Here is a 24,584-nt window from a genome sequence, read left to right as displayed (position 1 = left end):
CGAACTAGCTAACGTTAACTAACTAACTAACTAACTAAATAACTAACTAAGGACGGTGACCTGTCCAGACGATATGTTACAACGAACTGAATCGTCAATGAATCGTCTTCCTCTTTAAATAGCCTGCTACAGCATGCAATACTGTAGCGACCCGTACAGACAGCTGTGTGTTATGTGTTAGGCTAGTAGGTGGCTGTGTTGTTCTTACCAGTTCGCGGGGTCCGATATGCCAATCTGCCAATCACGGGAATGCCTGGAATGTTCTGATGCCGGGCATCCTGGTGGTTGGCGGAGTGGCGTGGAGGGGGGTTGGGCAGGGGGATGGAGTATTGGAAGTTTAAAGATCAGGTTGAGCCTTTGTTCTCTCTCTTTCGTCTGGGCTTCACAAGAGAAGGTCACGATTAGCTTGTGGGTTATCTTTCATTTATTTGGCGTGGGCTACGGCCAAACAGTAGCCTGTGTAAAGTTGGTTTAATAAACCGTCAATTCGTAAACTCAAGCCTCTGTCTGGACAATTGTTCCTTTATGATCAAGTCAGGTCATTACAATACTATTAACTCACAATGGGCATAACGTTACATGTACAATACTATCCCATTTTGGAAATATTACATGTACAATACTGTCCCACTTTGGAAACGTTACATGGACAATACTATCCCATTTTGGAAACGTTACATGTACAATACTATCCCGTTTTGGAAACGTTACATGTACCCCCCCTTGTGGAGGGAAATTAATATCTTCGATGGAAGCTGTAGATGGGATTCAAATGCATAATGGTATTAATACAGTGTCTAGACTACCTCTTTTGTATAAATGCCCTTCAGAATCATAACACAGTATTGCCACGCAGCAAAATATTGCAAATAATCTTTCAAGTCAGCCTGAAAAAATATTGAACAATTTGTGTACAAAGATATCTTGAAATGTGATATTAGGCCTTTATGGCAGTGCTGTTACTGTATGGCAGTACTGTATTGGCTAATGCTTTCTCCAATGTGTTCTTCTATTTTGCATTCAATTGTATGTCGATGCCATTTATCTTTCAATATTTATTTAATATATATATATATATATAATGCTTGTAAGACTATTCTTTGACACATTTTCTCTTCCTTTGAAATTCTTATAGGGCAGAACATGGACACAATGCAATTGGGATCAAGAAGAAGGTACAGCTGCATTTGAAGTGTACATTTAGCCTAAATAGCAGTCAATACAAACTGAAATCTATTAGCATACAAATGTGTGCAAATGATCTTTTCAGATCTTCTCAGAAATTAATCAAGGCCATGGAATGGATATAGACAAAAAGAGAATTCAAGGACTTGCAGAGGTAGAGAGGCAGGGGTGAGGACATCATCCTGCTATTTTGACAGTCCCTGAAGGTATTTGCTCTTATTCCTTCCCTTTCTATTTCTGTAATAAAATTAGCAAGTGTAGTAAGATCATTGCTTTACTTTACTAGGACTGGAGACCACAGCAGTGATCCTGCTCTTGCCCAACCTCTTCAATGAGGACCCGAGTGGCCTTTATGTCCGTGACAAGGTATGCTTAAATAAAACATAATTCATTCAGAAAGTTCAGACCCCTTCCCTTTTTCCACATTTTGTTACGTTACAGCTTTATCTTAAAATTGATTTTAAAAAATAGAATCCTCATTAATCTACACAATAATGAAAAAGTGAAAACAGGTAAATAACAGAAATACCTTATTTACATAAGAATTCAGGCCCTTTGCTATGAGACTCAAAATTGCTTTCAGGTGCATCTTGTTTCCATTAATCATCCTTGAGATGTATCTACAACTTGTTCGGAGTCCACCTGGGGTAAATTCAATTGATTGGACATGAATTGGAAGGCTGTCTATATAAGGTCCCAGAGTTGACAGTGCATGTCAGAGTAAAAACCAAGCAATGAGGTCGAAGGAATTGTCCGTAGAGCTCCAAGACAGGATTGTGTCAAGACACAGATCTGGGGAAGGGTACCAAAAAAAATAATTATGCAAAATTGAAGGTCCCCAAGAACACAGTGGCCTCCATCATTCTTAAATGGAATACTCTTCCTAGAGCTGGTCACCCGGCCAAACTGAGCAATCGGGGGAGAAAGGTCTTGGTCAGGGAGGTGACCAAGAACCTGATGGTCACTCTGACAGAGCTCCAGAGTTCCTCTGTGGAGATGGGAGAACCTTCCAGAAGGACAACCATCCTGCAGCACTCCACCAATCAGGCCTTTATGGTAGAGAGGCCAGACGTAAGCCACTCCTCAGTAAAAGGCACATGACAGCCCGCTTGGAGTTTGCCAAAAGGCATCTAAAGGACTCTCAGATCATGAAAAACAAGATTCTCTGGTCTTATTAAACCAAGATTGAACTCTTTGACCTGAATGTCAAGCGTCACGTCTGGCGTAAACTGGCACCCTCCCTACGGTGAAGCATGGTGGTGGCAGCATCATGTTGTGGGGATGTTTTTCAGCAGCAGGGACTGGGATACTAGTCAGGACTGAGGGAAAGATGGACGGAGCAAAGCAAAGTACAGAGAGATCCTTGATGTAAACCTGCTCCAGAACACTCAGGACCTCCGACTGGGGCAAAGGTTCACCTTCCAACAGGATAACGACCCTAAGCACACAGCCAAGACAACGCAGGAGTGGCTTTGGGACAAGTCTCAGAATAACCTTGAGTGTCCCAGCCAGACCACGGGCTTGAATTAGATCGAACATCTCTGGAGAGACCTGAAACTAGCTGTGTAGCAAAGCTCCCCATCCAACCTGACAGAGCTTGAGAGGATCTGCAGAGCAGAATGGTAGAAATGTAGCATCATACCCATGAAGACACAAGGCTGTAATCGCTGCCAAAAGGTGTTTCAAAGGGTCTGAATACTTATGTAGATGTTCAGTTTATTATTTTAATAAATTAGCAAACAAAAATATTACATGTTTTTGCTTTGTCATTATGGGGTATTGTCAAGTGAGTATTTACAACAAAAAATATTTTAGAATAAGGCTGTAACGTAACAAAATGTGGAAAACGTGAAGGAGTCTGAATACTTTCTGAATGCATTGTGCTGTTACACCATGTAGGAGCAGTATAGACCAAGTCTGTTCATTATATACATCTACATGATGTATTGTTACACCATGTAGGAGAAGAATAGACCAACATTAGCTAGCTACTTATTTAGATTTAGTATGACTTAAATGAAACTGCCTTAAATGTTCTGTAGTAAAACATTGTTTTATTTGCACTAATCAATAAACACATTCAGGTCTTTGTATGTCTCAGTATAATAGTATTATTTAATTAAAACCATTTGAAATCATCTTTGTCTGAAAATAAAATTTTATCCTCAACTGTGTTTCCCCTCCAGTCAACAGACGGCGATGTGCGTCTTTCAGGCGTGACGTATAATCTAGTGGACGGTTCTTCAGAAACAGCTCGTCAACCACCTCGGTAGCTTGCTAGCCAATATAGCCGAAAGATCCAAGCTATTTATTCGCTTTCGGTGTATATTAGCTACTGTGTTTTAGACACACTTCTGTCGTAATCTACTTGTTAACTTATTTAATTTAATATTACATTATTTTGTATTAGTCAGCTATAGTAGCTGGCTGGTTAACTTAGCACTAGCCTAATTGCTAATGCTAGCTAGCTAACATCCCCGAACATGAGCTCACTAAACTACTCGCCTCCTGTTAAAGAAGAGGGGGTCTGCTGGACGGAGGAAGAAGCTCTGGGGCTGAACATTGTCCTGAAAGAGGAGGATGTGACAGTAAAACAAGAAGTAGAGGTTGAGGCTGTTACAGTGAAAGAAGAAGAGAAAGACGTTTCAGTGAAAGAAGAGGAAGACGCGTTCAGAGTGAAAGAGGAGGATGTTACAGTAAAAGAAGAGGAGAAAGAGGATGCATGTTTTGGAGTGAAAGATGAGGAGGGGGAGATGACTGTCACATTGAAAGATGAAGTCGAAGAGGAGGAGATAGGAGATATGATTAACACCAGTAAGTACCGCCTTAAATTTGTTTTTAACTTTGGATATTCAATACCTCTTCAACAGAGGGCCCTAGGATGTTGACTGATATGTCTAGAATCAGACAACGTAGAGAACAAGCTACCTCTTGTTTTCTCCGTTCCGTTTCCAAAAAGTGACTTAACATATATATTTGAGAAGGGTCTATCTGCTGACCGTAGACTGGGAGGCACGGCATGTAGTGATTTTCATGTAGTGATGATTTACTTAATAACACCGTGCCCCCCAATAGTGCCATGTGAGAGTTGGGTTGGCTACGCCAAAAGTTATGTATATACTGACAAGATGTCTCTTTGCCCAAACAAGGGGAGTCGTTGTCCACAAAGTGGCACTGCGGGTTGTCTCGCTTCCGCCTATCCTTTCTTTGGATTGGTGGATACTTCTTCTTCTTATTGTAATCTATTGTTTATATTCTATGGGGGTTGTTGACGTCAACCGCCTGTATTCAATGGAGAGAAATGCTAAGCTACTAGCATGAATATGCATATCGATCTGGAGACAACTCCTATTGTGTTTTTATCAAAGTTGTCAGTATGTTACGTGTCCACATAACAACTTAATAATTACGAAACTTCTGTTGGATCAAGTAAACGTAGCAAATAAGATTCAAATTCGACACTTTCCACATTGGGTTGATAATCGTTTCCACTTGGATACAACCTACTGTAACCTACTGGCATGATCTAGAGATAAAACCTACTGTAACCTACTGGCATGACCTAGAGAGATACAACATACTGTAACTTACTGGCATGACCTAGAGAGATACAACCTACTGTAACCTACTGGCATGCCCTAGAGAGATACAGCATACTGTAACCTACTGGCATGACCCAGAGAGATACAGCATACTGTAACCTACTGGCATGACCCAGAGAGATACAACCTACTGTAACCTACTGGCATGACCTACAGAGATACAACCTACTGGCATGACCTAGAAAGATACAACCTACTGTAACCCACTGACATGACCTAGAGAGATACAACCTACTGTAACCTACTGGCATGACCTAGAGAGATACAACCTACTGGCATGACCTAGAGAGATACAACCTACTGTAACCCACTGACATGACCTAGAGAGATACAACCAACTCTAACCTACTGGCATGACCTAGAGAGATACAACCAACTGTAACCTACTGCCATGACCTAGAGAGTTACAACCTACTGTAGCCTAATGGCATGACCTAGAGAGATAAAACCACTTGGATACAACCTACTGTAGTCTACTGGCATGACCTAGATATAAAACCTACTGTAACCTACTGGCATGACCTAGATAGTTACAACCTACTGTAACCTACTGGCATGACCTAGAGAGATACAACCTACCCTAGCCTACTGGCATGACCTAGATAGTTACAACCTACTGTAACCTACTGACATGACCTAGAGAGTTACAATCTACCGTAGCCTACTGGCATGACCTAGAGAGATACAACCAACTGTAACCTACTGGCATGACCTAGAGAGTTACAACCTACTGTAGCCTACTGGCATGACCTAGGGAGATACAACCTACTGTAACCTACTGGCATGACCTAGAGAGATACAACCTGCCCTAGCCTGGCAACCTACTGTAGTCTACTGGCATGACCTAGAGAGTTACAACCTACTGTAACCTATTGGGATGACCTAGAGAGATACAACCTACTGTAACCCACTGACATGACCTAGAGAGATACAACATACTGTAACCTACTGGCATGACCTAGAGAGATACAACCAACTGTAACCTACTGGCATGACCTAGAGAGATACAACCTACTGGCATGACCTAGAGAGATACAACCTACTGTAACCCACTGACATGACCTAGAGAGATACAACCAACTGTAACCTACTGGCATGACCTAGAGAGATACAACCTACTGTAAACAACTGGCATGACCTAGAGAGATACAACCAACTGTAACCTACTGGCATGACCTAGAGAGATACAAGCTACTGTAACCTACTGGCATGACCGAGAGAGACACAACCTACTGTAACCTACTGGCATGACCGAGAGAGATACAACCTACTGTAACCTACTGGCATGACCTAGAGCGATACAACCTACTGTAACCTACTGCCATGACCTAGAGAGATACAACCTACTGTAGCCTACTGGCATGACCTAGAGAGATACAACCAATTTTATACAACCTACTGTAACCTACTGGCATGACCTAGAGATACAACCTACTGTAACCTACTGGCATGACCTAGAGATACAACCTACTGTAACCTACTGGCATGACCTAGAGAGTTACAACCGACTGTAGCCTAATGGCATGACCTAGAGAGATACAACCACTTGGATACAACCTACTGTAACCTACTGGCATGACCTAGAGAGATACAACCTACTGTAACCTACTGGCATGACCTAGAGAGATACACCCTACTGTTGCCTACTGGCATGTCCTAGATAGATACAACCTACTGTAACCTACTGGCATGACCTAGAGAGATGTAACCTACTGGCATGACCTAGAGAGTTACAACCTACTTTAGCCTAATGGCAAGACCTAGAGAGATAAAACCACTTGGATACAACCTACTGTAACCTACTGGCATGACTGAGAGAGATACAACCTACTGTAACCTACTGGCATGACCTAGAGAGATACAACCTACCCTAGCCTACTGGCATGACCTAGATAGTTACAACCTACCGTAACCTACTGGCATGACCTAGAGAGTTACAACCTACTGTAGCCTACTGGCATGACCTAGAGAGATACAACCTACTGTAACCTACTGGCATGACCTAGAGAGATACAACCTACCCTAGCCTGGCAACCTACTATAGTCTACTGGCATGACCTAGAGAGATACAACCTACTGTAAACTACTGGCATTACCTAGAGAGATAAAACCAACTGTAACCTACTGGCATGACCTAGAGAGTTACAACCTACAGTAGCCTACTGGCATGGCCTAGAGAGTTACAACCTACTGTAGCCTACTGGCATGACCTAAAGAGATACAACCACTTGGATACAACTGTAACCTACTGGCATGACCTAGAGAGATACAACCTACTGTAACCTACTTGCATGACCTAGAGATATACAACCAACTGTAACCTACTGGCATGACCTAGAGAGTTACAACCTACTGTAGCCTACTGTCATGGCCTAGAGAGATACAACCTACTGTAGTCTAAAGGCATGACCTAGAGAGATACAACCAACTGTTACCTACTGGCATGACCTAGAGAGATACAACCTACTGTAGTCTAAAGGCATGACCTAGAGAGATACAACCAACTGTAACCTACTGGCATGACCGAGAGAGATACAACCTACTGTAACCTACTGGCATGACCGAGAGAGATACAACCTACTGTAACCTACTGGCATGACCGAGAGAGATACAACCTACTGTAACCTACTGGCATGACCTAGAGCGATACAACCTACTGTAACCTACTGCCATGACCTAGAGAGATACAACCTACTGTAGCCTACTGGCATGACCTAGAGAGATACAACCAATTTGATACAACCTACTGTAACCTACTGGCATGACCTAGAGAGATACAACCTACTGTAACATACTGGCATGACCGAGAGAGATACAACCTACTGTAACCTACTGGCATGACCTAGAGAGATAAAACCACTTGGATACAACTTACTGTAACCTACTGGCATGACCTAGAGAGATACAACCTACTGTAACCTACTGGCTTGACCTAGAGAGATACAACCTACTGTAACCTACTGGCATGACCTAGAGAGTTACAACCTACTGTAACCTACTGGCATGACCTACAGAGATACAACCTACTGGCATGACCTAGAAATATACAACCTACTGTAACCCACTGCCATGACCTAGAGAGTTACAACCTACTGTAGCCTAATGGCATGACCTAGAGAGATAAAACCACTTGGATACAACCTACTGTAGTCTACTGGCATGACCTAGATATAAAACCTACTGTAACCTACTGACATGACCTAGATAGTTACAACCTACTGTAACCTACTGGCATGACCTAGAGAGATACAACCTACCCTAGCCTACTGGCATGACCTAGATAGTTACAACCTACTGTAACCTACTGACATGACCTAGAGAGTCACAATCTACCGTAGCCTACTGGCATGACCTAGAGAGATACAACCAACTGTAACCTACTGGCATGACCTAGAGAGTTACAACCTACTGTAGCCTACTGGCATGACCTAGGGAGATACAACCTACTGTAACCTACTGGCATGACCTAGAGAGATACAACCTGCCCTAGCCTGGCAACCTACTGTAGTCTACTGGCATGACCTAGAGAGTTACAACCTACTGTAACCTACTGGCATGACCTAGAGAGATACAACCTACCCTAGCCTACTGGCATGACCTAGATAGTTACAACCTACTGTAACCTATTGGGATGACCTAGAGAGATACAACCTACTGTAACCCACTGACATGACCTAGAGAGATACAACCTACTGTAACCTACTGGCATGACCTAGAGAGATACAACCAACTGTAACCTACTGGCATGACCTAGAGAGATACAACCTACTGGCATGACCTAGAGAGATACAACCTACTGTAACCCACTGACATGACCTAGAGAGATACAACCTACTGTAAACAACTGGCATGACCTAGAGAGATACAACCAACTGTAACCTACTGGCATGACCTAGAGAGATACAACCTACTGTAACCTACTGGCATGACCGAGAGAGATACAACCTGCTGTAACCTACTGGCATGACCGAGAGAGATACAACCTACTGTAAACAACTGGCATGACCTAGAGAGATACAACCAATTTTATACAACCTACTGTAACCTACTGGCATGACCTAGAGATACAACCTACTGTAATCTACTGGCATGACCTAGAGATACAACCTACTGTAACACACTGGCATGACCGAGAGAGATACAACCTACTGTTACCTACTGGCATGACCTAGAGATATACAACCTACTGTAACCTACTGGCATGACCTAGAGAGTTACAACCTACTGTAGCCTAATGGCATGACCTAGAGAGATAAAACCACTTGGATACAACTTACTGTAACCTACTGGCATGACCTAGAGAGTTACAACCGACTGTAGCCTAATGGCATGACCTAGAGAGATACAACCTACTGTAACCTACTGGCATGACCTAGAGAGATACACCCTACTGTTGCCTACTGGCATGTCCTAGATAGATACAACCTACTGTAACCTACTGGCATGACCTAGAGAGATACAACCTACTGTAGCCTACTGGCATGACCTAGAGAGATACAACCTACTGTAACCTACTGGCATGACCTAGAGAGATACAACCTACCCTAGCCTGGCAACCTACTATAGTCTACTGGCATGACCTAGAGAGATACAACCTACTGTAAACTACTGGCATTACCTAGAGAGATAAAACCAACTGTAACCTACTGGCATGACCTAGAGAGTTACAACCTACAGAAGCCTACTGGCATGGCCTAGAGAGTTACAACCTACTGTTGCCTACTGGCATGACCTAAAGAGATACAACCACTTGGATACAACTGTAACCTACTGGCATGACCTAGAGAGATACAACCTACTGTAACCTACTTGCATGACCTAGAGATATACAACCAACTGTAACCTACTGGCATGACCTAGAGAGTTACAACCTACTGTAGCCTACTGTCATGGCCTAGAGAGATACAACCAACTGTAACCTACTGGCATGACCTAGAGAGATACAACCTACTGTAGTCTAAAGGCATGACCTAGAGAGATACAACCAACTGTAACCTACTGGCATGACCTAGAGAGATACAACCTACTGTAACCTACTGGCATGACCGAGAGAGATACAACCTACTGTAACCTACTGGCATGACCGAGAGAGATACAACCTACTGTAACCTACTGGCATGACCGAGAGAGATACAACCTACTGTAACCTACTGGCATGACCTAGAGCGATACAACCTACTGTAACCTACTGCCATGACCTAGAGAGATACAACCTACTGTAGCCTACTGGCATGACCTAGAGAGATACAACCAATTTGATACAACCTACTGTAACCTACTGGCATGACCTAGAGAGATACAACCTACTGTAACATACTGGCATGACCGAGAGAGATACAACCTACTGTAACCTACTGGCATGACCTAGAGAGTTACAACCTACTGTAACCTACTTGCATGACCTAGAGAGATACAACCTACTGTAACATACTGGCATGACCGAGAGAGATACAACCTACTGTAACCTACTGGCATGACCTAGAGAGTTACAACCTACTGTAGCCTAATGGCATGACCTAGAGAGGTAAAACCACTTGGATACAACTTACTGTAACCTACTGGCATGACCTAGAGAGATACAACCTACTGTAACCTACTGGCATGACCTAGAGAGATACAACCTACTGTAACCTACTGGCATGACCGAGAGAGATACAACCTACTGTAACCTACTGGCATGACCGAGAGAGATACAACCTACTGTTACCTACTGGCATGCCCTAGAGAGATACAGCATACTGTAACTTACTGGCATGACCTAGAGAGATACAACCTACTGTAACCTACTGGCATGCCCTAGAGAGATACAGCATACTGTAACCTACTGGCATGACCTAGAGAGATACAACCTACTGTAACCTACTGGCATGTCCTAGATAGATACAACCTACTGTAACCTACTGGCATGACCTAGAGAGATGTAACCTACTGGCATGACCTAGAGAGTTACAACCTACTTTAGCCTAATGGCATGACCTAGAGAGATAAAACCACTTGGATACAACCTACTGTAACCCACTGACATGACCTAGAGAGATACAACCTACTGTAACCTACTGGCATGACCTAGAGAGATACAACCAACTGTAACCTACTGGCATGACCTAGAGAGATACAACCTACTGGCATGACCTAGAGAGATACAACCTACTGTAACCCACTGACATGACCTAGAGAGATACAACCAACTGTAACCTACTGGCATGACCTAGAGAGATACAACCTACTGTAAACAACTGGCATGACCTAGAGAGATACAACCAACTGTAACCTACTGGCATGACCTAGAGAGATACAACCTACTGTAACCTACTGGCATGACCGAGAGAGATACAACCTACTGTAACCTACTGGCATGACCGAGAGAGATACAACCTACTGTAAACAACTGGCATGACCTAGAGAGATACAACCAATTTTATACAACCTACTGTAACCTACTGGCATGACCTAGAGATACAACCTACTGTAACCTACTGGCATGACCTAGAGATACAACCTACTGTAACCTACTGGCATGACCTAGAGATACAACCTACTGTAACACACTGGCATGACCGAGAGAGATACAACCTACTGTTACCTACTGGCATGACCTAGAGATATACAACCTACTGTAACCTACTGGCATGACCTAGAGAGTTACAACCGACTGTAGCCTAATGGCATGACCTAGAGAGATACAACCACTTGGATACAACCTACTGTAACCTACTGGCATGACCTAGAGATATACAACCTACTGTAACCTACTGGCATGACCTAGAGAGTTACAACCTACTGTAGCCTAATGGCATGACCTAGAGAGATAAAACCACTTGGATACAACTTACTGTAACCTACTGGCATGACCTAGAGAGATACAACCTACTGTAACCTACTGGCATGACCTAGAGATATACAACCTACTGTAACCTACTTGCATGACCTAGAGAGTTACAACCGACTGTAGCCTAATGGCATGACCTAGAGAGATACAACCACTTGGATACAACCTACTGTAACCTACTGGCATGACCTAGAGAGATACAACCTACTGTAACCTACTGGCATGACCTAGAGAGATACACCCTACTGTTGCCTACTGGCATGTCCTAGATAGATACAACCTACTGTAACCTACTGGCATGACCTAGAGAGATACAACCTACTGTAACCTACTGGCATGACCTAGAGAGATACAACCTACTGTAACCTACTGGCATGACCTAGAGAGATACAACCTACCCTAGCCTGGCAACCTACTATAGTCTACTGGCATGACCTAGAGAGATACAACCTACTGTAAACTACTGGCATTACCTAGAGAGATAAAACCAACTGTAACCTACTGGCATGACCTAGAGAGTTACAACCTACAGAAGCCTACTGGCATGGCCTAGAGAGTTACAACCTACTGTTGCCTACTGGCATGACCTAAAGAGATACAACCACTTGGATACAACTGTAACCTACTGGCATGACCTAGAGAGATACAACCTACTGTAACCTACTTGCATGACCTAGAGATATACAACCAACTGTAACCTACTGGCATGACCTAGAGAGTTACAACCTACTGTAGCCTACTGTCATGGCCTAGAGAGATACAACCAACTGTAACCTACTGGCATGACCTAGAGAGATACAACCTACTGTAGTCTAAAGGCATGACCTAGAGAGATACAACCAACTGTAACCTACTGGCATGACCTAGAGAGATACAACCTACTGTAACCTACTGGCATGACCGAGAGAGATACAACCTACTGTAACCTACTGGCATGACCGAGAGAGATACAACCTACTGTAACCTACTGGCATGACCGAGAGAGATACAACCTACTGTAACCTACTGGCATGACCTAGAGCGATACAACCTACTGTAACCTACTGCCATGACCTAGAGAGATACAACCTACTGTAGCCTACTGGCATGACCTAGAGAGATACAACCAATTTGATACAACCTACTGTAACCTACTGGCATGACCTAGAGAGATACAACCTACTGTAACATACTGGCATGACCGAGAGAGATACAACCTACTGTAACCTACTGGCATGACCTAGAGAGTTACAACCTACTGTAACCTACTTGCATGACCTAGAGAGATACAACCTACTGTAACATACTGGCATGACCGAGAGAGATACAACCTACTGTAACCTACTGGCATGACCTAGAGAGTTACAACCTACTGTAGCCTAATGGCATGACCTAGAGAGGTAAAACCACTTGGATACAACTTACTGTAACCTACTGGCATGACCTAGAGAGATACAACCTACTGTAACCTACTGGCATGACCTAGAGAGATACAACCTACTGTAACCTACTGGCATGACCGAGAGAGATACAACCTACTGTAACCTACTGGCATGACCGAGAGAGATACAACCTACTGTTACCTACTGGCATGCCCTAGAGAGATACAGCATACTGTAACTTACTGGCATGACCTAGAGAGATACAACCTACTGTAACCTACTGGCATGCCCTAGAGAGATACAGCATACTGTAACCTACTGGCATGACCTAGAGAGATACAACCTACTGTAACCTACTGGCATGTCCTAGATAGATACAACCTACTGTAACCTACTGGCATGACCTAGAGAGATGTAACCTACTGGCATGACCTAGAGAGTTACAACCTACTTTAGCCTAATGGCATGACCTAGAGAGATAAAACCACTTGGATACAACCTACTGTAACCCACTGACATGACCTAGAGAGATACAACCTACTGTAACCTACTGGCATGACCTAGAGAGATACAACCAACTGTAACCTACTGGCATGACCTAGAGAGATACAACCTACTGGCATGACCTAGAGAGATACAACCTACTGTAACCCACTGACATGACCTAGAGAGATACAACCAACTGTAACCTACTGGCATGACCTAGAGAGATACAACCTACTGTAAACAACTGGCATGACCTAGAGAGATACAACCAACTGTAACCTACTGGCATGACCTAGAGAGATACAACCTACTGTAACCTACTGGCATGACCGAGAGAGATACAACCTACTGTAACCTACTGGCATGACCGAGAGAGATACAACCTACTGTAACCTACTGGCATGACCGAGAGAGATACAACCTACTGTAAACAACTGGCATGACCTAGAGAGATACAACCAATTTTATACAACCTACTGTAACCTACTGGCATGACCTAGAGATACAACCTACTGTAACCTACTGGCATGACCTAGAGATACAACCTACTGTAACCTACTGGCATGACCTAGAGATACAACCTACTGTAACACACTGGCATGACCGAGAGAGATACAACCTACTGTTACCTACTGGCATGACCTAGAGAGTTACAACCGACTGTAGCCTAATGGCATGACCTAGAGAGATACAACCACTTGGATACAACCTACTGTAACCTACTGGCATGACCTAGAGAGATACAACCTACTGTAACCTACTGGCATGACCTAGAGAGATACACCCTACTGTTGCCTACTGGCATGTCCTAGATAGATACAACCTACTGTAACCTACTGGCATGACCTAGAGAGATACAACCTACTGTAGCCTACTGGCATGACCTAGAGAGATACAACCTACTGTAACCTACTGGCATGACCTAGAGAGATACAACCTACCCTAGCCTGGCAACCTACTATAGTCTACTGGCATGACCTAGAGAGATACAACCTACTGTAAACTACTGGCATTACCTAGAGAGATAAAACCAACTGTAACCTACTGGCATGACCTAGAGAGTTACAACCTACAGAAGCCTACTGGCATGGCCTAGAGAGTTACAACCTACTGTTGCCTACTGGCATGACCTAAAGAGATACAACCACTTGGATACAACTGTAACCTACTGGCATGACCTAGAGAGATACAACCTACTGTAACCTACTTGCATGACCTAGAGATATACAACCTACTGTAACCTACTGCCATGACCTAGAGAGATACAACCTACTGTAGCCTACTGGCATGACCTAGAGAGATACAACCAATTTGATACAACCTACTGTAACATACTGGCATGACCGAGAGAGATACAACCTACTGTAACCTACTGGCATGACCTAGAGAGTTACAACCTACTGTAACCTACTTGCATGACCTAGAGAGATACAACCTACTGTAACCTACTGGCATGACCTAGAGAGATACAACCTACTGTAACCTAATGGCATGACCTAGAGAGGTAAAACCACTTGGATACAACTTACTGTAACCTACTGGCATGACCTAGAGAGATACAACCTACTGTAACCTACTGGCATGACCTAGAGAGATACAACCTACTGTAACCTACTGGCATGACCGAGAGAGATACAACCTACTGTAACCTACTGGCATGACCGAGAGAGATACAACCTACTGTAACCTACTGGCATGCCCTAGAGAGATACAGCATACTGTAACTTACTGGCATGACCTAGAGAGATACAACCTACTGTAACCTACTGGCATGCCCTAGAGAGATACAGCATACTGTAACCTACTGGCATGACCTAGAGAGATACAACCTACTGTAACCTACTGGCATGTCCTAGATAGATACAACCTACTGTAACCTACTGGCATGACCTAGAGAGATGTAACCTACTGGCATGACCTAGAGAGTTACAACCTACTTTAGCCTAATGGCATGACCTAGAGAGATAAAACCACTTGGATACAACCTACTGTAACCTACTGGCATGACTGAGAGAGATACCACCTACTGTAACCTACTGGCATGACCTAGAGAGATACAACCTACTGTAGCCTACTGGCATGACCTAGAGAGATACAACCTACCCTAGCCTGGCAACCTACTATAGTCTACTGGCATGACCTAGAGAGATACAACCTACTGTAAACTACTGGCATTACCTAGAGAGATAAAACCAACTGTAACCTACTGGCATGACCTAGAGAGTTACAACCTACAGTAGCCTACTGTCATGGCCTAGAGAGTTACAACCTACTGTAGCCTACTGGCATGACCTAAAGAGATACAACCACTTGGATAAAACTGTAACCTACTGGCATGACCTAGAGAGATACAACCTACTGTAACCTACTTGCATGACCTAGAGATATACAACCAACTGTAACCTACTGGCATGACCTAGAGAGTTACAACCTACTGTAGCCTACTGTCATGGCCTAGAGAGATACAACCTACTGTAGTCTAAAGGCATGACCTAGAGAGATACAACCAACTGTAACCTACTGGCATGACCTAGAGAGATACAACCTACTGTAGTCTAAAGGCATGACCTAGAGAGATACAACCAACTGTAACCTACTGGCATGACCTAGAGAGATACAACCTACTGTAACCTACTGGCATGACCGAGAGAGATACAACCTACTGTAACCTACTGGCATGACCGAGAGAGCTACAACCTACTGTAAGCTACTGGCATGACCGAGAGAGATACAACCTACTGTAACCTACTGGCATGACCTAGAGCGATACAACCTACTGTAACCTACTGCCATGACCTAGAGAGATACAACCTACTGTAGCCTACTGGCATGACCTAGAGAGATACAACCAATTTGATACAACCTACTGTAACCTACTGGCATGACCTAGAGAGATACAACCTACTGTAACATACTGGCATGACCGAGAGAGTTACAACCTACTGTAACCTACTTGCATGACCTAGAGAGATACAACCTACTGTAACATACTGGCATGACCGAGAGAGATACAACCTACTGTAACCTACTGGCATGACCTAGAGATATACAACCTACTGTAACCTACTGGCATGACCTAGAGAGTTACAACCTACTGTAGCCTAATGGCATGACCTAGAGAGATAAAACCACTTGGATACAACTTACTGTAACCTACTGGCATGACCTAGAGAGATACAACCTACTGTAACCTACTGGCATGACCGAGAGAGATACAACCTACTGTAACCTACTGGCATGCCCTAGAGAGATACAGCATACTGTAACTTACTGGCATGACCTAGAGAGATACAACCTACTGTAACCTACTGGCATGCTCTAGAGAGATACAGCATACTGTAACCTACTGGCATGACCTAGAGAGATACAACCTACTGTAACCTACTGGCATGACCTACAGAGATACAACCTACTGGCATGACCTAGAAAGATACAACCTACTGTAACCCACTGACATGACCTAGAGAGATACAACCTACTGTAACCTACTGGCATGACATAGAGAGATACAACCAACTCTAACCTACTGGCATGACCTAGAGAGATACAACCAACTGTAACCTACTGCCATGACCTAGAGAGTTACAACCTACTGTAGCCTAAAGGCATGACCTAGAGAGATAAAACCACTTGGATACAACCTACTGTAGTCTACTGGCATGACCTAGATATAAAACCTACTGTAACCTACTGACATGACCTAGATAGTTACAACCTACTGTAACCTACTGGCATGACCTAGAGAGATACAACCTACCCTAGCCTACTGGCATGACCTAGATAGTTACAACCTACTGTAGCCTACTGGCATGACCTAGGGAGATACAACCTACTGTAACCTACTGACATGACCTAGATAGTTACAACCTACTGTAACCTACTGACATGACCTAGAGAGTTACAACCTACTGTAACCTATTGGGATGACCTAGAGAGATACAACCTACTGTAACCCACTGACATGACCTAGAGAGATACAACCTACTGTAACCTACTGGCATGACCTAGAGAGATACAACCAACTGTAACCTACTGGCATGACCTAGAGAGATACAACCTACTGGCATGACCTAGAGAGATACAACCTACTGTAACCCACTGACATGACCTAGAGAGATACAACCAACTGTAACCTACTGGCATGACCTAGAGAGATACAACCTACTGTAACCTACTGGAATGACCTAGAGATTTACAATCTACCGTAGCCTACTGGCATGACCTAGAGAGACACAACCTACTGTAACCTACTGGCATGACCTAGAGAGATACAACCTACTGTAACCTACTGGCATGACCTAGAGAGATACAACCTACTGTAACCTACTGGCATGACCTAGAGAGATACAACCTACTGTAACCTACTGGCATGACCTAGAGAGATACCACCTACTGTAACCTACTGGCATGGCCTAGAGAGATACAACCTACTGTAGTCTACTGGCATGACCTAGAGAGTTACAACCTACTGTATCCTACTGGCATGTCCTAGATAGATACAACCTACTGTAACCTACTGGCATGACCTAGAGAGATACAACCTACTGTAACCTACTGGCATGACCTAGAGAGATAAAAACCTACTGTAATCTACTGGCATGACCTAGAGATACAACCTACTGTAACATACTGGCATGACCTAGAGATAAAACCTACTGTAACCTACCTGCATGACCTAGAGAGTTACAACCTACTGTAACCTACTGGAATGACCTAGAGAGTTACAATCTACCGTAGCCTACTGGCATGACCTAGAGAGTTACAACCTACTTTAGCCTAATGGCATGACCTAGAGAGATAAAACCACTTGGATACAACCTACTGTAACCTGCTGGGATGACCTAGAGAGATACAACCTACTGTAACCTACTGGCATGGCCTAGAGAGATACAACCTACTGTAGTCTACTGGCATGACCTAGAGAGTTACAACCTACTGTAACCTACTGGCATGACCTAGAGAGTTACAATGTACTGTGGAATACTGGCATGACCTAGAGAGTTACAACCTACTGTAACCTACTGCCATGACCTAGAGAGATACAACCTACTGTAGCCTACTGGCATGACCTAGAGAGATACAACCAATTTGATACAACCTACTGTAACCTACTGGCATGTCCTAGAGAGATACAACCTACTGTAACATACTGGCATGACTGAGAGAGATACAACCTACTGTAACCTACTGGCATGACCTAGAGAGTTACAACCTACTGTAACCTACTTGCATGACCGAGAGAGATACAACCTACTGTAACCTACTGGCATGACCTAGAGATATACAACCTACTGTAACCTACTGGCATGACCTAGAGAGTTACAACCTACTGTAGCCTAATGGCATGACCTAGAGAGATAAAACCACTTGGATACAACTTACTGTAACCTACTGGCACGGCCTAGAGAGATACAACCTACTGTAACCTACTGGCATGACCTAGAGAGATACAACCTACTGTAACCTACTGGCATGACCGAGAGAGATACAACCTACTGTAACTTACTGGCATGACCTAGAGAGATACAACCTACTGTAACCTACTGGCATGCCCTAGAGAGATACAGCATACTGTAACCTACTGGCATGACCTAGAGAGATACAACCTACTGTAACCTACTGGCATGACCTACAGAGATACAACCTACTGGCATGACCTAGAGAGTTACAATGTACTGTGGAATACTGGCATGACCTAGAGAGTTACAACCTACTGTAGCCTAATGGCATGACCTAGAGAGATACAACCTACTGTAACCTACTGGCATGACCTAGAGAGATACAACCTACTGTAACCTACTGGCATGACCTAGAGCGATACAACCTACTGTAACCTACTGCCATGACCTAGAGAGATACAACCTACTGTAACCTACTGGCATGACCGAGAGAGATACAACTTACTGTAACATACTGGCATGACCGAGAGAGATACAAACTACTGTAACCTACTTGCATGACCTAGAGAGATACAAACTACTGTAACCTACTGGAATGACCTAGAGATTTACAGTCTACCGTAGCCTACTGGCATGACCTAGAGAGACACAACCTACTGTAACCTACTGGCATGACCTAGAGAGATACAACCTACTGTAACCTACTGTAACCTACTGGCATGACCTAGAGAGATACAACCTACTGTAACCTACTGGCATGGCCTAGAGAGATACAACCTACTGTAGTCTACTGGCATGACCTAGAGAGTTACAACCTACTGTAACCTACTGGCATGTCCTAGATAGATACAACCTACTGTAACCTACTGGCATGACCTAGAGAGATACAACCTACTGTAACCTACTGGCATGACCTAGAGAGATACAACCTACTGTAACCTACTGGCATGACCTAGAGAGATACACCTACTGTAACATACTGGCATGACCTAGAGATAAAACCTACTGTAACCTACTGGCATGACCTAGAGATACAACCTACTGTAACATACTGGCATGACCTCGAGATAAAACCTACTGTAACCTACCTGCATGACCTAGAGAGTTACAATCTACCGTAGCCTACTGGCATGACCTAGAGAGACACAACCTACTGTAACCTACTGGCATGACCTAGAGAGATACAACATACTGTAACCTACTGGCATGACCTAGAGAGATACAACCTACTGTAACCTACTGGCATGGCCTAGAGAGATACAACCTACTGTAGCCTAATGGCATGACCTAGAGAGATAAAACCACTTGGATACAACCTACTGTAACCTACTGGCATGACCTAGAGAGATACAACCTACTGTAACCTACTGGCATGACCTAGAGAGATACAACCTACTGTAACCTACTGGCATGACCGAGAGAGATACAACCTACTGTAACCTACTGGCATGACCTAGAGCGATACAACCTACTGTAACCTACTGCCATGACCTAGAGAGATACAACCTACTGTAGCCTAATGGCATGACCTAGAGAGATAAAACCACTTGGATACAACCTACTGTAACCTACTGGCATGACCTCGAGAGATACAACCTACTGTAACCTACTGGCATGACCTAGATAGTTACAACCTACTGTAACCTACTGACATGACCTAGAGAGTTACAATCTACCGTAGCCTACTGGCATGACCTAGAGAGATACAACCAACTGTAACCTACTGGCATGACTTAGAGAGTTACAACCTACTGTAGCCTACTGGCATGACCTAGGGAGATACAACCTACTGTAACCTACTGACATGACCTAGATAGTTACAACCTACTGTAACCTACTGACATGACCTAGAGAGTTACAACCTACTGTAACCTATTGGGATGACCTAGAGAGATACAACCTACTGTAACCTATTGGGATGACCTAGAGAGATACAACCTACTGTAACCCACTGACATGACCTAGAGAGATACAACCTACTGTAACCTACTGGCATGACCTAGAGAGATACAACCAACTGTAACCTACTGGCATGACCTAGAGAGATACAACCTACTGGCATGACCTAGAGAGATACAACCTACTGTAACCCACTGACATGACCTAGAGAGATACAACCAACTGTAACCTACTGGCATGACCTAGAGAGATACAACCTACTGTAACCTACTGGAATGACCTAGAGATTTACAATCTACCGTAGCCTACTGGCATGACCTAGAGAGACACAACCTACTGTAACCTACTGGCATGACCTAGAGAGATACAACCTACTGTAACCTACTGGCATGACCTAGAGAGATACAACCTACTGTAACCTACTGGCATGACCTAGAGAGATACAACCTACTGTAACCTACTGGCATGACCTAGAGAGATACCACCTACTGTAACCTACTGGCATGGCCTAGAGAGTTACAACCTACTGTAGTCTACTGGCATGACCTAGAGAGTTACAACCTACTGTATCCTACTGGCATGTCCTAGATAGATACAACCTACTGTAACCTACTGGCATGACCTAGAGAGATACAACCTACTGTAACCTACTGGCATGACCTAGAGAGATAAAAACCTACTGTAATCTACTGGCATGACCTAGAGATACAACCTACTGTAACATACTGGCATGACCTAGAGATAAAACCTACTGTAACCTACCTGCATGACCTAGAGAGTTACAACCTACTGTAACCTACTGGAATGACCTAGAGAGTTACAATCTACCGTAGCCTACTGGCATGACCTAGAGAGTTACAACCTACTTTAGCCTAATGGCATGACCTAGAGAGATAAAACCACTTGGATACAACCTACTGTAACCTGCTGGGATGACCTAGAGAGATACAATGTACTGTGGAATACTGGCATGACCTAGAGAGTTACAACCTACTGTAACCTACTGCCATGACCTAGAGAGATACAACCTACTGTAGCCTACTGGCATGACCTAGAGAGATACAACCAATTTGATACAACCTACTGTAACCTACTGGCATGTCCTAGAGAGATACAACCTACTGTAACATACTGGCATGACTGAGAGAGATACAACCTACTGTAACCTACTGGCATGACCTAGAGAGTTACAACCTACTGTAACCTACTTGCATGACCGAGAGAGATACAACCTACTGTAACCTACTGGCATGACCTAGAGATATACAACCTACTGTAACCTACTGGCATGACCTAGAGAGTTACAACCTACTGTAGCCTAATGGCATGACCTAGAGAGATAAAACCACTTGGATACAACTTACTGTAACCTACTGGCACGGCCTAGAGAGATACAACCTACTGTAACCTACTGGCATGACCTAGAGAGATACAACCTACTGTAACCTACTGGCATGACCGAGAGAGATACAACCTACTGTAACTTACTGGCATGACCTAGAGAGATACAACCTACTGTAACCTACTGGCATGCCCTAGAGAGATACAGCATACTGTAACCTACTGGCATGACCTAGAGAGATACAACCTACTGTAACCTACTGGCATGACCTACAGAGATACAACCTACTGGCATGACCTAGAGAGTTACAATGTACTGTGGAATACTGGCATGACCTAGAGAGTTACAACCTACTGTAGCCTAATGGCATGACCTAGAGAGATAAAACCACTTGGATACAACCTACTGTAACCTACTGGCATGACCTAGAGAGATACAACCTACTGTAACCTACTGGCATGACCTAGAGAGATACAACCTACTGTAACCTACTGGCATGACCTAGAGCGATACAACCTACTGTAACCTACTGCCATGACCTAGAGAGATACAACCTACTGTAACCTACTGGCATGACCGAGAGAGATACAACTTACTGTAACATACTGGCATGACCGAGAGAGATACAAACTACTGTAACCTACTGGCATGACCTAGAGAGACACAACCTACTGTAACCTACTGGCATGACCTAGAGAGATACAACCTACTGTAACCTACTGTAACCTACTGGCATGACCTAGAGAGATACAACCTACTGTAACCTACTGGCATGGCCTAGAGAGATACAACCTACTGTAGTCTACTGGCATGACCTAGAGAGTTACAACCTACTGTAACCTACTGGCATGTCCTAGATAGATACAACCTACTGTAACCTACTGGCATGACCTAGAGAGATACAACCTACTGTAACCTACTGGCATGACCTAGAGAGATACAACCTACTGTAACCTACTGGCATGACCTAGAGAGATACACCTACTGTAACATACTGGCATGACCTAGAGATAAAACCTACTGTAACCTACTGGCATGACCTAGAGATACAACCTACTGTAACATACTGGCATGACCTCGAGATAAAACCTACTGTAACCTACCTGCATGACCTAGAGAGTTACAACCTACTGTAACCTACTGGAATGACCTAGAGAGTTACAATCTACCGTAGCCTACTGGCATGACCTAGAGAGACACAACCTACTGTAACCTACTGGCATGACCTAGAGAGATACAACATACTGTAACCTACTGGCATGACCTAGAGAGATACAACCTACTGTAACCTACTGGCATGGCCTAGAGAGATACAACCTACTGTAGCCTAATGGCATGACCTAGAGAGATAAAACCACTTGGATACAACCTACTGTAACCTACTGGCATGACCTAGAGAGATACAACCTACTGTAACCTACTGGCATGACCTAGAGAGATACAACCTACTGTAACCTACTGGCATGACCGAGAGAGATACAACCTACTGTAACCTACTGGCATGACCTAGAGCGATACAACCTACTGTAACCTACTGCCATGACCTAGAGAGATACAACCTACTGTAGCCTACTGGCATGACCTAGAGAGATACAACCAATTTGATACAACCTACTGTAACCTACTGGCATGACCTAGAGATACAACCTACTGTAACATACTGGCATTACCGAGAGAGATACAACCTACTGTAACCTACTGGCATGACCTAGAGAGTTACAACCTACTGTAACCTACTTGCATGACCTAGAGAGATACAACCTACTGTTACCTACTGGCATGACCTAGAGATATACAACCTACTGTAACCTACTGGCATGACCTAGAGAGTTACAACCTACTGTAGCCTAATGGCATGACCTAGAGAGATAAAACCACTTGGATACAACTTACTGTAACCTACTGGCATGACCTAGAGAGATACAACCTACTGTAACCTACTGGCATGACCTAGAGATATACAACCTACTGTAACCTACTTGCATGACCTAGGGAGATGTAACCTACTGGCATGACCTAGAGAGTTACAACCTACTTTAGCCTAATGGCATGACCTAGAGAGATAAAACCACTAGGATACAACCTACTGTAGCCTACTGTCATGGCCTAGAGAGATACAACCTACTGTAGTCTAAAGGCATGACCTAGAGAGATACAACCAACTGTAACCTACTGGCATGACCTAGAGAGATACAACCTACTGTAACCTACTGGCATGACCTAGAGAGATACAACCTACTGTAACCTACTGGCATGACCTAGAGAGATACAACCAACTGTAACCTACTGGCATGACCTAGAGAGATACAACCTACTGTAACCTACTGGCATGACCTAGAGAGATACAACCTACTGTAACATACTGGCTTGACCTAGAGATAAAACCTACTGTAACCTACCTGCATGACCTAGAGAGTTACAACCTACTGTAACCTACTGGAATGACCTAGAGAGTTACAATCTACCGTAGCCTACTGGCAT

The 24,584-nt window shown here is 43.7% G+C and overlaps 1 protein-coding gene across 1 annotated transcript in view; it reads left to right on the top strand.

Moving 5' to 3' along the window:
- Positions 1-3,451: 3,451 nt before the first annotated feature.
- Positions 3,452-24,584, top strand: part of LOC139424760 (zinc finger protein ZFP2-like) — a 131,540-nt gene continuing 110,407 nt past the window's right edge. The window contains exon 1 of the mRNA XM_071176876.1: positions 3,452-3,999. Coding sequence (XP_071032977.1) covers positions 3,669-3,999 — 331 coding nt within the window. The 5' untranslated portion in view covers positions 3,452-3,668. The remainder of the gene's footprint in view (positions 4,000-24,584) is intronic.

Source organism: Oncorhynchus clarkii, chromosome 13 (assembly GCF_045791955.1).
Source record: "Oncorhynchus clarkii lewisi isolate Uvic-CL-2024 chromosome 13, UVic_Ocla_1.0, whole genome shotgun sequence".
Classification (NCBI taxonomy): Eukaryota; Metazoa; Chordata; class Actinopteri; order Salmoniformes; family Salmonidae; genus Oncorhynchus; species Oncorhynchus clarkii.
Note: the sequence above shows the minus strand (reverse complement) of the source record. Positions and strands in the feature narration are given on the sequence as shown.